At 40.4% G+C, this 18850-nt stretch overlaps 1 protein-coding gene across 6 annotated transcripts in view; it reads right to left on the bottom strand.

Annotated features, from left to right (window-relative positions):
* The window catches only part of fndc3a (fibronectin type III domain containing 3A), a 95640-nt gene that overhangs the window by 55651 nt on the left and 21139 nt on the right, over positions 1 to 18850 (bottom strand). For 3 of the 6 annotated variants that reach the window (XM_084126678.1, XM_084126681.1, XM_084126679.1), the window contains exon 3: positions 3914 to 3989. In XM_084126678.1, the coding sequence (XP_083982804.1) occupies positions 3914 to 3989 (76 nt within the window). Of the gene's footprint in view, positions 1 to 3913; positions 3990 to 7956; positions 8174 to 8492; positions 8828 to 18850 lie in introns of those variants that run through there. The other 3 variants (XM_084126683.1, XM_084126680.1, XM_084126682.1) reach the window with 3 other exon arrangements.

Below are 18850 nucleotides of genomic sequence, written 5' to 3'. Positions count from 1 at the left end.
ACCTGCCAAATGCGGGTAAAAATCAACTGTGGCGGGTAACGCTGTCAACTCACTAGCCAATTTGGCATGTTATTATGTTTGCTCACTTTGCTGGAAAAGTTTGTGTAAGCCAAATCTGCACAGATTTAGCGCAAATACTCAACATCATGATATATTAAATACAGCGTATGCGCAGAATCTGCTTATATCTGGCTTACTTACATGCCCATCACTACGTTCATTTGCATTGAAGCAATTGCGAAGATTAAAAAGCATTTGGTTAACAGAAAATAAAGGCATTGCTATTTTCCAGCATCCTACATTTTCTTTGTACTGTATTGATCGGTCCACCTAAAACACATTTTTGGTGATGAGGATGAAGATGAAGGGAGGAGATAAGAAATGAATGTATGAAATCCAAATTTTATTGTATTATATATATATAGATGTGACGCAGTTAATCTGGTTCATTTCTTTTTTCTTTTAGGCTAGTAGAAGTTCTGAATGGCCGGTAACTTAATTTAGTAGCCAAATTGGCTGGTGGGTTGAAATGTCATAATAACTTGATCATCTGGTGAGAAAAAATATTTTCTTTGGTGGCATATGCCAGATTTCTCCAGTCATTTAGTCAGTTTAAATAGTGCCCCTTCAAAATCGACTGCAAGCTAAAACTCCCACATTTCAAACACCAATCAACAACCGTTGGATAGAACCAAGGCCTCGCACTACATTATTTCGAAAATCTGTTACAATCGAATGCATGTCACAATATGGAAGAAAAAAATATGTCGCTACTTCCACTTCATAGCAACTTTAAGGGGTTTCTACTTCAGTCACATCGTGCTGGGCAGCACCGCCCACAAAGAACATATTTAGCTTAAGTTATCTTTCCACTTATGTTGAACATATCTTCATATGGATTGGGTGATCACCTGACTTTGTGTCATTCAGTGTTCGCTTCCCGATAAGAGACAAGCTAACAAAGTACTAGCCGTAAATGTAAAAGAAAAAAAATGATGCCCTTAGGTTTTAAGAACAAATTGGTTACCACATCCATTTGGGTTTTCAGTCAAACGCTAATGCCGGATGATAACATCAATCTCATTTCAATGCAGCTGACTGCTTCACAAGTTCAAATCCTTGCCAAGCTAATCAGGCAAGCTAGGGATGGAACAATCAGGCTTACCGCATACAATGAGCTGGATGCTATTGTTTTTCTAATCAATAGCTTCCCAAGGCACAGTAATCTTTCAATTACAGTCACACTCCACTTCTTCCTATTGCAGCAACTGCCAATCAGGGAGGTTGGCAGTTCGTAGCCTGTTCGCACCGTCCCACACAATGGCTGTAGACAAAAAGAGCTCTTCGCAAACTGAGAGGGGGTGTAAGACATCTCATTGCAACCCTGCCGAGACCCACCGAGCACTAGCTGACTGTTGTGACTGAGCTTCCGACACATATGGCAATTATACCCAACACTGGATGGCTCTTTTAGTGAATGAGGATGTGTTGGAATTGGAATTGGATGTGAATTGGAGGATGACTAGGAGTCATGATGCAGTCGTGTGGAAAGTGAGTTCAGTGGGGGGTATTACAGTGTAGGTCAGTAAAACAAAGTATTTGAAAAGAACAGACAGTATTTAAGCACCTCATCCAAACCAGGAAGTTCTTTGTCTGTCCTCACTGAAAGCAAAATGTTGAGATTTGACTGTGGCAAAGAGCTAACCAGCAAAATAAATAATACAAAATATTGATTTATTGCTTGATATGACGGCAAAAAAAAAAATTAAAAGAAATCAAAACATGTCAATGTGTGACGTTACTGACTGTCACGACTAGTTACAACAAAAATTCTGCAACTCTAAATACTTACTGCTTGTGGAAAAAAATCCAACGGCAAAGTTTTCTGATAAAATAGTAATTAATAGATCTTTTTTTTTTATAAATTAATTTAGGCAGAAAACCACAGGAAGCCCTGAAATCTCCTCTTTTGTTGATAGCCATTTTAAGCCCAAAGTATACATTGGCCGTCCATGTTCCGCAACGGTCCTCGCACTGTCCGCGTGACGTAATTTTCGTTATCAGGAGGTTCTGCAGACATCCGGGAACACTGTCCGCATGCAGCCGCAATTTTGTGTCCGCGCGGATGCACGTTATAAGTAGTGCTGCGTATAGCTCAAAAGTTTAAGTTTGATATCGATACAGATATACCTTGACTTCGAAACCGGTTCCTGAACGATACTTTTTTCTATACCAATTTTATGAAATCCGTTTTAACAAGATTATATTACCTAAAAAAAAAAAAGTGGTTGAAGTTGCTGACTCGCTTTACCGCAGTATACTGAAACGTGCGCATGCACCTTTCATTTGGATTACATAATCAGAGAGTATTTGTTTTTTAATTTGAATTGGTTCGTTTAAAAGTAGACATTTCAAGCTTTCTCATGTCTGCGAGGCAAGTATACTATATGCTGAGTTTCGGTTCATTTACGTGACGCGCTCCAGTTCTTCTTGCAGTCGAAGGAGGAGCAACTTTCTGCTCTTAAGTTTATTCCATGCACTGTCAAGTGCTTAAACAGTTTTGTTGTGTTGCTGGTCTTGGCGGTAATTATCTTGCTGCAAATATTGCATCCTTGACGATTTAATCACACAAAGCCATATTGAAATTTAAATTAATCATGCAGACATAGCTTGATTGTTTTGCACCTCGTGGAGTGTGCGCATAAACTTAATTGAAATCCAATGGTATAGGGCAGTGCATCACGTTAGATTAGACTGATCATCCTTTTACTGCGTTGGTCTCAGTTACTCATGTTGCCTCAAATCAACAACTCTCACTGGAAATGAATAACGTCTAGACAGAGATAGAAACTCGGGTCTGCGACTTGGACTCGATTCGCACTTAAGTCGATTTGGACTCGTGAACAAGAGACTCGAGACTTGACTTGAAGACGGAGACTTGTGAAAAACAAGTCATTTTGGTACAACATTCCTGATTATATTCTCTCTTTCATACCCCACATGAGAGCATGAAACAACATTTTACTTTTCATTCATAACTGCAATATCAAACTGGGCTGCAGCCAGCATTATTTAATAAATACGTGACGCATCTTAACGCACACATAGCCTATTCACCACCCATTGGAAAAGTGCTGTTATTTAAATGAACAGCAACAAACAGTAACAATATAGCCAAGTCTTACCGTGAGATAATCTTTGTGTCATTTAATTTGAAAAGCAATCAATTAATCCAAAGGGGAGGTGTGGTGTTGCAAAGCTGTCAAGAGGTTTGCTTCCTGTCTATTTTCAAGAAGTATACATTTCCATGTCCTTTTCATGTTAAACACTGTTCATTACAACTATTAATTAATTAGCTGAAAGAACTATTGCTAAAAATAGAACAAAAACTTGAGACTTGGACCTCAAAGACTTGACACTTGACTTGGCCTTTAGGGACTTGTGAACATGTCTGCTTCTAGATGCTTTGATGCTCTGATGCTCGTAAACAGGGACCTAATAAAGACTTTTTATAAGGGTATACCTGGCTTCACTCTATCGAGATTGAAAATTGTAGTAGTTGCATTCCATATAAATCTAAACACTAGATTAAAAGGGTAAATTACGGCATAGTTTAAACTTTAGAAGGGGCATTTGGGGACACTGAGGATTTGTGTTATTTACGATTGTTTAAAAAGAAAAAAATAGTACCCTCAATTATCTGGGAACAGAGACACTCAAATCTCTCCAATAAATTTGGAGAACTTACACAGATACTGCAATCAATTACGAAGGAAGCCCCAAAGTGGTAATAACAATCATCTGAACTTGTGATTTGGCTAAATTAAATGCCACCTGTTCGTAGACGAATGTAATTATGTCTTAAATTACACAGAAATACTACTCAACACAAGAGGAACTTCTTGAATCTTACCTGTGATACACTGAAACTGACCATCATCTCGCTGGATGGTGAAGGCCTCTCCTGGGTTTACCTGCACCAAGATTACCTGAAGAAGGCAAGAAAGATACTGTTAGAGGAAACCAGCCTATTCAGACCACTTCAAAGCTCAGTACTTAGCTAAATACATTCCCTGATTCCGTAAAATTACATAAGCCGCTTGGATGATAGATAACGCGCTGAATAAAGATACACGGTATCGATTTGAATGGCCCTACCTGTGAGGGCTCCATGAATAAAATCTAAAAGACTAAACTTCCTGCTGCCTTCATCTTGACCTCATGTAACGCCAGCGCAGAGATACACACGGCTCAGTTTTATCTAGGCTAATATATCTAGCATAAAAGTGGCCATCATTCAGCCAGCCAAAAACAAGCTTTTACTACCATCATTTTCTTGTGTGGCTATACATAACTGACACACAAATAGATGAAAATGCATCTGAGTGCAGCAGAAAGTGGAAAAACTGTTTACTGACATGACGAAAAGGCTCTGATTCCCAGAAAAAGGAGATGAAAAACAGGAATATATATATATATTTTAAACTCCTCTAGTTTTACGATCTATGACTGCGGCTTAGAGTAATCTGAATCATGAAACAACCACCAATTTCATTAAAAGTTTTACCCACTCAAACCCACTCATATTTCACACTCTTCCATAACATTCTAGACAATATTGACAATAAAACTATAAAAATGGCCAAATAAAGACAGCAAGAAGAGTAATATAGGGACCAAAACACAACACAGACACCCCAGGTGAATAGAAAAAAAAATAACTAATAGATATCAGCATGAAACTTCCCCAGTTGATTACTGACATTAAGACAAATATCTTTTGTATTACAAGTTTTTAGAATATTTGTTTAAATATGCAAATTAGGTATTATCTCATTAAAAATGTGCTAATTTACATATATTTCCAGAAGAGAAATCTGAACATTGGATAAAGCCAGATTCAAAATTCTTGTTTCATTTTGTTGACATATTAGAGTCAAAGGTTTTTACAGAGGGGATTTTGGATCTCTCTTTTTATCACTCCATTAATCAGAAAAAATCCAGTTTGCCCCGTTTTTAGGTATAAAATGTTGTATAAATCTGAATCTGAACGATATATGAACAAACCCCTCTGTAAAAACCTTAAGAAATATAGATAGGAATACAACTGGAAAGTTTGGTTTATGTAAGTGCTGCTGAAGTGGAGATTTCTGGCTCAGGGTATGAGAAAAAACCCATTTTGAGAAAACGGCCTTTAAAGATTTGTATTGTAAAAATTCATACTTTTTTAGTGGAAACAACTATTTACAGACAAAATATCTTTAGCAATCAACAATACAAACCACCTAAAACACATCAAAACTTATATAACAGCATTTATGGCCTTCAACTGAACAGAACCCCAGTGAAAAAGAGTCAAAAACACACTCTGGAAATGTCAGAGCACGTCACGTGATGCATCTGAACGAATCACGTTGTCAGAAATTGACATCAGCCAATGAGATTTTGCTTTTAGAGTTAAATGCCCCATTGTACTTTCACGATTGGTTGCTGATAAAAAGGGAATGACCATATTTGGATCCGACAGCATTGTACAGGAGAGAAAGAGCTTTCCAACGGTATATGTGATGACAGTGTGCAGACAGCGATCGCGGGGCAGCGATTTAGAACGGCAACTTTTGATGAATTTAGGAGAAATCTACAGACGCAAATAGACAAAGTGTAGTAAAATAAAGACCTAAATGTGTATTTCGGACTTTTTTTCACCACAAGTCTGAAAGAAGACATGTTATTGAAGACAAATAGTCCAAAATCTCAAAATTGACCAGTGAAAAAAAAAACGATGTTTTTTGCCTGCCGTGTCAAGAAAAAAATAAATAAATACATTACAACCTCCATAAACATACCAACAACCTTAAAGCCACATGCCAGCAACCACTCAAAACTAGGGGTGTAACAATACATAGTTATATCGCAATAAAAATGTGATGATTTGAATCATTGATGTAAACAATATCCGTGATAGAGTTAGTTTTATCCAAGGCTCAGCTTAATGCATTTATAAGGTATAATTCACCCAGAAAATGTAAATTTTGTCGTCATGTACTCACTCCTTAAGTCGTTTCAAACATATAAGATTTTCGTTCAACTTCCAAACACAAATTAAGACATTTTTATGCAACCCGAGAGCTTCAGTGCCTCCATTTAAAGTCCAAAGTCCATTCCTCTAAAACTTAAAGATCCCAAAAATGTCAAAGGCATCATGCAAATAATCAATCGAGTAGCCTAATCCAAATCCAACAAAAACGCAACAATAACTCTTACATCATCATCGCATCTCGTGTGCCACTGATAAGGCTGCCATTCGTACACCAAAAATTTTCAATGCGCCATTTTTATTTTAGTCAACAAATATTCTAAATTTTAATTTAATTTGACAGCCCTAGTAAGTAACACTGACAAAGCCTTCTCTCTTATTATCTGTCACTCCCGAAAGAGGCTCATCATTTGCCTAAAGATAAAACTCAAACTAGCTGGACGTGTCCACATCTGGTCGGCAGAGGTTGCTGTTGTTCGTGTCACCAGAAGTCACCCGCTCTCACTGAAAATCAATGATATTAGTGTCGCTAGAAGTCGCTGTGTAGGTGGACAGGGTTTTAGCAATTAGAAGACAACCTCCTGGCAAACACTCCAACAACATGGCAGGGAGTTCTGGGCAAGCACCACTCACATTTTTTTCTGAAAAGTGCTAATTCAGTGAGCTCCAAACGAGTGCTCTAAATTGCTCCTTGGTAATGTGTCTGCCAAGTAATTAAATGTGAAAGCACCCAAACCAACTAAGTGCAGGAAACTGTCTTTTTTATAACTCTGTCTTATAAAAAAATCTAAATAATTCTGTAAATAATAGCCCTCTACAATACCACATAACAAAGAAGGGCAAGGCAGGACTCCACCGTTCAATAGACCTGGTGCAAATCGACACATTAGATCACTCAAGGATGAATGATGATAAAGTGGAGAGGACAACATCACTGGCTGTGACGTCCAAACCCACGTCACTCGCATGGCTCTGAAACGAGATGGAGAGGTTGGTTCAGCGCTCATCAGAGTACAACTTGTTCCATGAAAATCGCTCTGAGTCAGTCTTCCATTGAGCTTTTGTTAAGGCACTATTGATGACACATCTGTCTCGGAGACGAGCAGGGGCACTGATCTATTTCAGTAGAGCAGGGGTCCTGATCTGAAAGCCTCCAGCAGGAAGTCATTTGACTGGCTGATTTTAAAACATATGCCACCTCGTTCAGCTCTCTGCAGTCCTTCACTAAAAGGCTCAATGTTTATGCCTTTCTCATGAGAGGATATGGAATGGGGTTGAGTCACATCAAAAGGTGCAGATGAACCGAGATAAATGTCATGCCGTGACCGAGAAATGCATTTTCCTATCAGTCAACAGGTAGAATAAACACAAGGAGAGTTCAGAATCCTAAAAATGTAATTAAGACATTCAGTCAAAACAACATTGCTGAAAGCAGAAAGAAAAAAGACATTGTCCTTTTGGAGAACGCACTTTGAAAATAATCAGGGATCCTGGCATACAGATTATTAAAGAGTTGTTTCTCCAGCATCAGTTAAGAATGTGTACGTGTTCTCAAAAGAGTTGAACTCTGGAGCAAAAACATTGCAAATAACACGTCATGCCAAGAACAACAGGAACATGTGGCTCTCGCCTCAGCTGAGGGTTAAGAACTGACAGTCCTTCCGGAGATAAAAAAAAAAAAAACAACTGAACGAAAGGACCAGCTTTCGTTTATCTCATTCTCATCTAAAAGCCAACAGCATCAGTCAAGAATGACGGGGGGAAAAAAGGTCTACAAGAAGAGAATATTTATCTACTTAATAGATACAAACACAAATGAATTTCAGTCTCATAGCCTAACCTAAAAATGAGCACAGCATTTTCCCTAACAGTGTGCGTTTCAAAGAAAATAAATGTGTCAGCGCAGGCAATTTATTTACCTCAGACTTGGGGTGGAAGTCACAATTATAGCGCCTGAACTCCCACGGCTTGGGGCTCCAACTGCGGGTCTCCCCTAACACAGCCATCCTCTGTACGTCCGTCTCACTCTCTGTTCCCATTCATAAGTGCCACCGAGACACACCAGCTATCCCTCGACTGCTGCACACACACACACACACAGGAGCGTGTTCTCGATCGACCACATGCGCAGCAGAGAAGAGCGATGCATGAGCAACAGCACACGCAATGATGGGGGTGGCTGAGGGAGGTCTTATTGAATTAAGGTTCAAGCAGCTACATGCTGTTGCGTTCACGTGTGTATGTGAGCCCGAGCTCGCAATTACTCCTTCTTGCTCACTCCTTTGTTCTGCAACACAGCTGTTTACCCCCCCCCCCCTCCTCTCCACTCCACTCTCTGTTACAAGTCTCATATACTGCATTATTGACACATTCTCCAGGTCTCTTTCCTTTGCCAACATGCAGTTTTAGACAAAGAAACGTATGTTGTGTGAGAAAAGACTGAATCTTCACTTACTGTAGCCCGCATCTCCCTCTCATCCAGCCACAGCTGCTTCAACAGGCTGGCCGATATTTTAAGGTATCTGGTACCCTCCTGGGGGTCCGAGCCACCCTTCTCCGGCTTCACCCAGTGCTCATGAGATTGGAAGGGCTGCGCGGTGGGTTCGACACATGGGGGCCTGCGTGAACTCTTCACCCTCTTAAGCAAAGCGAGAGGAAGGGATATAAGTCTCGCCTAAGTGCGCTAGCTGGAAGCCGTTCACAAGATAACAGGAGCGAAGCCCATGTTTGCACTCTCCCTTTCTCTTTTTTTTTTAATCTCTCCTCCTCTCTCTGCAGTAGATGGATGACTCTCCCTCTTCTCTCTCTTTCTGGCTCCAACTCTGCCTCGCCACCACCGCCAGTCTCCACGGCAACCCCTTCAACAAATAAGCCCTGGCGATGTCCGCAGCGCGCCACCAATGAGGAGGACAGCTAATCGCCTGTGTTACGCTCGCGAGGGGAGGAGGACCACGAAAAGGAGCGAGGGAGGAAGGCCACGGGCGAGTGGATACAATAGCTCTTTCCACCGAGGGTACTTTGTAATTCTCACCTTTCCCTCTGTGCCTTACCGGCATTGACTCGTGACTGTTCTTTGGTGAGCGGTTTGTGTGAAAGCGAGTGAATATGGATGTCGTCCAGACTTTACAACCCACCTTCAGGTAGTGCCAAGTACTGGACTGGCATGGATCCAGCAATTAAAAACAAGGATAGGGGTCCTTAAGTTATCCTTGACTTCTTTGTTCTGCGTTTTGCTTTGGTGACAATAGTGAGGGCGCACCGAGCGACACGCACTCATTCACAGACAGTCACTCACGCATGTCCTCCCTCCTCCTCCTATCCGTCTTCTCTCTATTCTCCATTCACGGAGCGACGCTGCTTCTATTAATACCATGATCGATGTGCACGGATATGAAGTTCAGGTAGTGTAACAGCTTTCGCACCTCAGCCCTCACTATTACAGCAGTGTGTTTTGGTCCTCTTGCTGCAATACACAGCACGGAAGAGAGGTGCGAAAAGTAGATGCATGAATAGAAGTAACACCCATGGATAATATGAACCTACCTGTTTTTCTTTGAAAATTATCAATTAAGCCCGTCCTTGATGATACTCGACACAGAAGGAAAGGGAAAAGAAGACTCAAGTTTCTTTGACATTTCTCAGACTACAGAAAGACGTTTTTCTCAGGCTACAAAAACTTCCTCTTAAGATGGGAATGCCCGAAGGCAGAATGTTCTCATATACTTTACCTGTGTGTTACAGTCAAATCCAGAGAAGACATTTGTTTTCCTTAAAGCCGTAAGAAAGAGTACATTGGTTGGTCGTCTGAACGACTAGTTGGTTAAGGATGCCATTTAAAATTAAACCGATTTAGTGTCAAGTTCGTCAGACTCCGGTCAGACATGTGACGTCCCTTAGAAACATTAGCCCTTCAAATTGGGTAGCTGACAAATATCCAACAAATAAATATGCCTTATAACCAGGATGGGAAAAAATAAATAGGTTCACTCTTACCAGAATCAGTATTATAACGTTTCTGTTTCCGTTTCATCTTTTATAACACAATATTTTGACCAAATGTATTAAACCACAGGAAAATCTGCCAGTTAAATGATTTAAGTAAATTTTTGGCTATTTGCGCATGTAAGACTAAACCCTTGGAAAACTGGGTTTTTTTTAATGGGTCAGACACATCCATTCTAATTTAATTTGATTTAATTTAACAATCTTGTCGGTTAACAGTTAATGATCGGTTAACAAGCATCAATTGTCAGTCAGGAAAAAATAAATAAATAAACATCCCTCGGTTCTACACTATCCTGCAATTTCTGCTGGTTTCAAAACATACACTAAGCTGCAAATTCCCTGACATTCTTTTTTTCACATAAATGTAATGCTTTAACAGTTGGTGACATATCCCTAGTTGGTGACTATTCCTATCACACATTCAGTTAAAAGTTATACTCAGAATCTGGAAAACATACTTTTTCTTTTCATGCTCCCTGGGCTTGGACCAGCCTGCAAAATGTAGTTAAACTAGAGATACTGCTATCTCTGAATACTTTTAATACTCTCTTCTGCAAAATGTTTTAAAGGTGTCTTGCAAGTGCTTTTCTTGATTTTACTTTTATTAATTGTTATGTATGAGTATTGTTTCTTCTTTTGTTTCTTTTTTTGTGGCTATCTCTGTGTGAAATTCTTTGTGCTGCTGTCTTGACCAGTCTCCCTGGAAGAAGAGATTGGGATATCTAAATGGGATTTTCCTGGTTAAATAAAGGATAAATAAATAAATATCCATGGAAAACCTCTAATGGCAGCACATTGCCATTGCAACTAACCCATTTAGAGTGAAATGCCAAGTCATGTTGGACGCGTCAATGTCACATTTGCGGAGGCCGTACTATTTTAATTCATGATTGGTTGACTGCCAAATAAAAATAATAAACAGAACCATAAAATAACGTTATTAATCGGTTAATGGCAATTTCAAATAAGCATTTCTGTTCAGAACGATTAAACAATTTCGTTTACGTTTTTGTTTACGTTCCTTGAACGGGTTCAGAGCCCTGCTAATAACTAAGCTTAAAACCCATCACAGTCCTCACAATAAAACCTACAGACTACACAATAGGCGTGTTTCCATTACCCTTCAAATTGCGCAAATTGAAAAAATACCGAATGGAAACACGTTAATTTGGCAAAAATTCCAATATAGTTGAGGTGGTTTTTCAGGCAATTAGAAATATTAAATATTTCATAAAACAAAAAACGGCAATGGAAACCATTTACAGGTCACCTGACGTAGATGACAGAAGACATGACAGAGTTCTTCATTAAACTCATAAAAGGAGGAAGAAACACTTCATATGTGCCACTCCCAAGTTTAAGGGGATTTCCTTGCCATTAATGCTTGGATAACACACCTACGTCTCACCTGTTAACAGGAAAGAGTGTATGAGACCAAAAGGAAAGTGAATCAAAAACATATCAATGCTTTCTGGTCGATTTAGAGCCAATTATATGAGAGGCTTAATGGAAACGCCGTCATGTCGCAGTAGTTTTTTATCGACATTTAGAAAATATCACAAAAGTTTTGTGAAAATCTGTAATGGAAACGCAGCTAATGACAAAAACAAAGCTCAGTGAAGCGATTTGATGCTCAACAGTAATTGTCTTTAAATAGATTGCTATGGGGTCACGACGATGCTGCTATATTTGCATTGTAAAGTTGTCATGTCATGATGCACGGTTGCTTCCACAGTCAGCTTGGTAAAACCCTCTCCACAGTCCACACCTAAATGAACCTATATTAAAATATGAAATTATAAAAATCATCCTGAATCATCCAAATACAGCTCTATGAAGCGTTCATCTACTTATTTTGTCTCTATACATATTCAAGCAAACTGGCAGGCAATTTCTTTAATATGTTCAGACTATAAATTGAGGCAGTAAAATGTCAGAGATAAGAGATGTAGTATCCAGGTGGTTGAGTGACAATGATTTGTACGAGCAAAGATTAGAGATGGGAACATTGTTGCTCTAATGCGTCACGACCAGGATGAACTTGCCGGGTTTAGGCACAAGGCCATCAGGAGGGGAGGGAGCGAGAGTGATTAGCAAACACAGCTACAGTGGTTAGCGCTGGCTTTATTACCCTGGAGATGGGCCAGTGGTGCCGTTGCGTTCACGGCTGTTAGCAACTGACGTCTGTGCTTCTCCGATGAGTCAGGGCTCAGGTTCCTCACTATTTGTTCCTCTTTAATTGTTTACCGTGTGACAACGTGGCACTGCAGCTGGGCTGACACGAAACAGAAATGTGTGACATCGAAGAGGAGCCTCTGGATGACGATGCCATGCAGAAATAAGCAAGAACCATGAAAACATAGGTTCACATAGTCTCAAAGGAAAAGACTTCAAGGCAGAGACTTCAAGACTTCTTTTCTATGGTTTAGATGGCACAGAATATAGTTCAATAGTCTGAAACTGCTGTGTTTCCTATGTTCTTAGCATTAGTACAACTGCAGCTAATGCCAAGCTAACTGAATTGTGTCAAAAACAGACATACATAGGCCTCTGGCACTTTGCGTTACTGTTGCAAAGCAAGAGACCTCAGCAAGCTCTGGCAGAAGAGCTTTACATTGAGACTGTGGGAAGTATTGATTTACCAAGCAAAAAGCCTCAAGGCATCGTGCCTTTGGTAAGAGTGGGTGATGCTGTTGTTGGTCCAATAAGGGTTTTTGCAATAGTGGTCATTTCTTCCTCCTCCTCCCTTGGCTTGCTCTCTTCAAGCCTGATGTGCCACGCAGAAGCTAACGCTAAATATTTTTAGCTTAAATAAAGGTGTTAGCGGGGAAAGTGATGGTAAGTCATTGTTCAGTACATTTGAAGTGTAAATACAGGTGGTTATCTATAGGAAAAGCTATTTGAAGAGGCCGCTTTATAATAAAACAGTAAATAAAGGTCAAAAGTGACAGCTAAATTTGAGTAGCAAAATAAAAAATGCAAAACTGTGACAAGATACTGATCTTTGACAGTCAACCTGAGGCGCGTACAATGAGTGCAAAGTGCAACCTTAACCTGTGACGAATCGAATATGTGCCCCCAATCCAAAGCCTGCTAACATCAAAGCTGGACTAATATCTGCAATTTGTATTCCATCACAAGCATTGCAGGTGAACCTAAACTATAGGTGAATGGGAGAGAACCAGCATTGTAGGGAGCCATTGTGTGAAAGCAACCTCACCCTTTTTCCATGATGGTGCAGACAAGAGTGAGAATTCAGCTCCACAACAGAGAATGGGAAACGGTTACTTGAGATGACTGTCAGCTCTACAAAGAATTGTCCATTTTCTCTCCTATTAGGTGATAAGTGAGACACCCACAAGAGAGAGGGAGAGAGACAAAGACTGAAACTCATTGCTATGGAAACATTGCTTAGTTCACCAATGAGCACAGGGAGGAGCAACGTGTGTGGGGGGTGGGGGGGAGTGGGGACAAAGGGAAAGATTAATGTTTGGTTCAGCCATTTTATGGTTTCAGAGGGCACGGCTCGATGAATGCCCGTAACTCAGGCACTGCGTGGTATCACGGGCACGACACATGAATCCACCCCCAGCTCTGGTCTTAGGCCCAGCTGTGCGTCCCCTGTCCACCTCCTCACGTCAGGATGGTGTTAAGCAGAGCAGGATGGTGAGGGGGTATTCACTTTCATTTCACCCAACTGACTCACTCGATAAAAACAGCCTCATTATCCACATCATGTGGGGGTAATTTCTTTGTGTGCTTAAAAGCCATTTAATGAAGCAGAGTAATGCATTCCTGTATGCATTTTGTAACCCACAAGTCGACTAGTCTAAAAGTAAGAACCCCTCTAAAGACTTGTGTATATATGATCCATTTGAAACACTCATGAATCAAACAGTCAAATCCCATAATAAATGGCGCACACTTGGCGAATAAACCTGATTCTGATTCTGAAGCTCAGTTGTTTTTTCAGAGCTGAAGTGAAAACGCGATTTGCTTGCTTCGGCTAGCTTTGGCTGTGCTGAATTACGCCAGTTTAACATGACAAAGCTTACATAAAACTTTTCAGTTTAATTTCTAATTCAAAATACTCCCGCATCTCGTTTGCCTGATGAGCGGTCATTTCTGTGCTCTCCACGACAAGAAGAAAACGCATTGGAATTTGAGATAAAATGATTAGGCAATACCTCTTAATGTATTATGTTTCCAAGTGTTCTATATTAATGTGCTATTTAAAATGCTTTTAAATATAAAATTTAACAAAGTTCAAGGCGCATGGAAGAAGGGGAACCGGTAAACGGAACTTTTAAAATAAATAAAACGAAAGTAAACGGCAGGTGCTTCATAGCAGACTACCGCCCATACATTGACAAACCAAGCGGCAACCTTCCGGTCTCTCTCTTGAATTCAACACGGCAGTGACTTAAACTGCAATTCATCGACTGACTGCTAGAGACAGGTAGCCTGACTACGTCAAACTTCGTACTTCCACTCAATTTCAGTTCGCTTCTGTACCCAGTCTGAGATAGCGACCTATCTCCCAGTTTTCCTCCGGCCTCAAAACAGCCGGCCAATCAACGAACAGAGGGCGGGCTGAGGGCCGTGACGTAGACGCTGATTGTACCGTGGATGCGTAGATTTACTTCACATAATCTGCAAAAGTCATTCACAGCCACGTTCACTGCGGTATCTCGCTCGATGGTTTTGTTTTCGCATCATACATGTGTTTACAGTGGAAGTTCGATGTGGCTGAGCTGGCGCATAACACACGTCATAACCAAACGTTATGTGATTGGCTTACGGGTAACCAATGATTTTAAACTTCAGAAACCTACGGGTGATGTCACGGACACTACGTCCATATTTTTTTTACAGTCTATGGACGAAACGCAACGTTGTCACTCCTGTTGTCACTCCTCCTCTTATCCTTCGGAGCTCCTGGGACTCGAGACTGGTGCAGCACGTAGTGACGTTCATTAACACTTGCGCCACTGGCCTCACTCCATTTCCACGGCTCGCGCCCTGCTCTTCACCGTAACATTAAAACCACAATAATTTGAATTATAAAATCTTGTGTATTTTCTTCTGTGTAATCGACAATTGTTTTCAGTGTCGACTAGTCTTGCACATCCCTACCTCACAATACCATACACATTGTGAAACAGTGATTTTGTAAGTGGATATAGAATAAAACTGCTAAGAGATGCTCAGAGTATTGGTGAGATAGACTGAACCTTCAGGTTTCGGCATCTCTCTTCACGTCGTTTTTGTCCAGGATGGCGAATCATAAAAAGCAGCTCTGACAGCAATGAGAAATGCTAGTTTCAGAGTTTTCTCCTTATTTAGACAACCAGTTGCTTTACTAATTGAACTGTATAGTAAATTATATGCACAAATGAATAAAATTAAGAACAACTGACATACATCAATATCCATTATAATGGAACACCCTAATTGCGTTTACAGACCAATAAAAGTAAACGAGAGAAAAGACTGTCTTTCGCTTCGACTTCCTGTTAACAGGAAAGAGTGTATGAGACCAAAAGGAAAGTGAATCAAAAACATATCAATGCTTTCTGGTCGATTTGGAGCCATTTATATGAGAGGCTTTTCGGCACAACTAAGATCACTCTGTTCTTATCCAGCACAGGCTTCCTGCAGAGTGGCCGTTTCTACTCTGCCTAGAGTTTTTGCTCTTAAGGTAAGCCTGGCTGCCCGGTGTGTGCACATACAACCAGAGTGTTTGAAGTCCACATAAAAACCTGAAACGATCCAAGGCAGAGGGAGGAAAAGACTTTAAATGAAAGCGTAAAAGGCCTCTTGCTGGGAGGAGGGAGGAAAGGGGGGTTCCACCGAATCTTTACAATGAAGAGAACAGCTGGGCACCTGGGCACCTATTAGTAAGTATTGATAAACAATGGCCTGATTCATCTTGTTCTGGCTCTGGCACAGACAAACAGGCATGCAGGGAGTAGAGAGGAGAGGAGAGACATGGGTGTAGGTAAGAATGGGAAATGAATAGAAACTGTGATTCATTGTGCATGTATTCCACTTTGCTTTCATGAGAGAGCAGCAGCGATGTTGCCACACTGATATTTCTCTTCCCTCAGTGCAACTGCGACGTCAAATGCACAAGTGCTACGCGGCACACAGTAGAAAGGAGGAGGGAACCCGGTTACGGAGTGAGAGTCCAGTGGGAAAGGTCAGGTCAGAGGTGCAAGTCATCGTGGCACGTTGTCACTACTGTTTTCGCCAGGATATGTCACTCGGTCCAGGGTCACGGGGACTCAGGGTTCCCTCAGTTCTGGTGAAAACTCCTTCCCCAGTCTCTCTTACGCAAACACACCTCCTCAAAACACAGACCAGGAGTCAATCGCTTTACCTTGAGCTCTCCCAGTTGCAAACATCAAACACACACCTGGGGAGGCACCACGGTCGTGATTAGTTGTAGGAATAAAAGGCCACATATGAAGAGAAATGCCAAAGGCACAAACAAAGACGCTTGCGTGGTAATTATCACAGAGCTAGCCCTGGCATTTCACACTGGTAAAGACTCATTTGTATTCTTGCACTGCTGTGGAAGCTTGACATGAAACCCATCATGCTATCTCTTGCATATGTGGATCTTGACAGGTGGCATATACCTGTTCCCTAACGGAAGAAAGCGTCTGCATCCTAATATTGCTTTCCATTGCGTCTAGACACCAAGAAAAACTAGGGTAAGGGATAAAAAAAACGCATTATCATTGTATACAGTATATTCCATGCTCTACAGAAGCCATTTCTATCAATGACTCCAACCAATGCAATTCTCCAACCTGTGGTTTTATGAATGAGGAGAGCAGAAGGTGATAAAAATGAACGGGGATAAAAAGGGTCATAGGAATGGAAGATTGGAGCAGGGGACGGTGTGTATGCATTTTCTGCCTCTTTAAGTGCTCAGTGGACCAAAGGGAAGATTGGGAAGGGCTTGTCAGGTGATCGCTGCAGGGAGTTGAAAGTCAACAGCACGCTATTAAAAACACGGCCTTGCCGGCCCTCGATAGACTTCCACTACACGTGGCGGGTGAGTAAAACATCCTTAAACAACTTCCACCATTCTTCAGACTTGAGGATTTAAATCTAAAAGAGCCTGAAACAATGGTTAACACTTATCTGAGTGCACTATAATTTGCCAAGCCACAAGTGTACATAAGAGTGCAATTACTCATTGCAATTTAGGGTAATTACCAATGAGATGGACTGAAATTCCACTTCCTAAAAACAAACCAAAATATGACGCATTCAAAAAAGTGAAACGCATTATAGTTTCTCCTTCTTTGGAACAGCAGTCACGACCACTAAAGAGAAATCAGCCTGACGTTGGTGAGAGTGACAGCAGTAGCACCAAGCCTTGTCACGGACACTGACTCTCGCCATGACAGCCCCAGGGGCGACGGACGGACAGCTCCTCGCCTTGGACTTTACTCCCACTATCACACTTCTCCGTGCAGGGTCAGGGTCAGGGTCAGTGACGCAATGAATGCCCAGAGCCATTAGAGCTGATGCCGACACTTTGAGAGTTACACCACTCGTCCTCGTCTATGATGACGGGATGTTAAAAACATCACAAGAACAATTGCTGTGCAGCAACAGAACTCACTAAATTGTCATTATAATGATTTTTAAGCAGCATCATTTATTTAATAATGCGCTGTCAGTCATTGTAAAACTTCACGGTTTTATGGACACCGCCATGTTTGATACTGTTACTATGGTTCATTAGAAAGCAGTTGTGACTTCAGCGGTTTGATCACACAGCTGAATGAACATATTCAAGCAGCTACTTTAACCTCCTGAATGAACAAAACATTTCAGGATTCACACTTGATGCTGTAAACAGCAATTGATGCTGTAAATCCCCAAAAGTGACTGTGAACGTAGACATATTAAACACCTTTCCTAATTAGGCCTACACTGCATAAACCTTATCTTTTGTCATAAATAGTATCATTAGGTAAAACCATTAGGGGGGAATCATTACATTATTCGATTAATCAAAAAAAAAAAAATTATAATAATAATAATAATAAATAAATAAATTTAGATTAAGCAATTAAAAAATAAATAAAAAGGATCCATAAAATTAGTTCAAGCCCTAAATATGCATTTGCCCCTTGTTTTACACCACGTTCTCGTGCCACGAATATGAAATATTAAGATATAGATAGCCAGAGATGCGATGATCATGATGTGCATCTAATATCGATTACAGTTTCCACGTCACCTTAAATCGACCATTATGGATTATTTAAGGGTTTTTTTTAAGAGCTGCTTGCATGTAATTGAAATGAGCCACTATAAAACATGCAGTGCATCAGACTAAATTTAGACTAAATTCGATTTTACTTTAATTAATTGTGCTGCCCTATTTATTCATTAATGATTTAATTATCAGCTTTTCATCATCTCGTGAATCTTCTGCAGTTCCCTCATCGTTTGGGAAACCTGGTGTCACAGTTTTGTGTATTTGTTCATTGCGATTTTTATTATTACTATTATTAGTAGAAGTAGATAATTTATTACAAAATTTATTATAGTAACTTAAATTTATTTAAAAACAAAATATTTTGCATTTAATTAGTTTATTTATATTACATTCTTTGTCTTTTCATTGTGTTGGATGTTGGTGATATATTACTTACTAGATGATAATCTTAGGTAATATTAGGAGCTATTGAGGAGAACACGTGTAATATTAAATAACAGTAGGACCTAATGACAGGAGACTTGAAAAGATAAGTGCTATGCCGTTTGGTCGGGAGTTAT

Source organism: Abramis brama, assembly GCF_963993115.1.
Source record: "Abramis brama genome assembly, chromosome: 10".
In the NCBI taxonomy this organism is placed as follows: domain Eukaryota; kingdom Metazoa; phylum Chordata; class Actinopteri; order Cypriniformes; family Leuciscidae; genus Abramis; species Abramis brama.
This window is presented reverse-complemented; position numbering and strand designations above follow the sequence as displayed.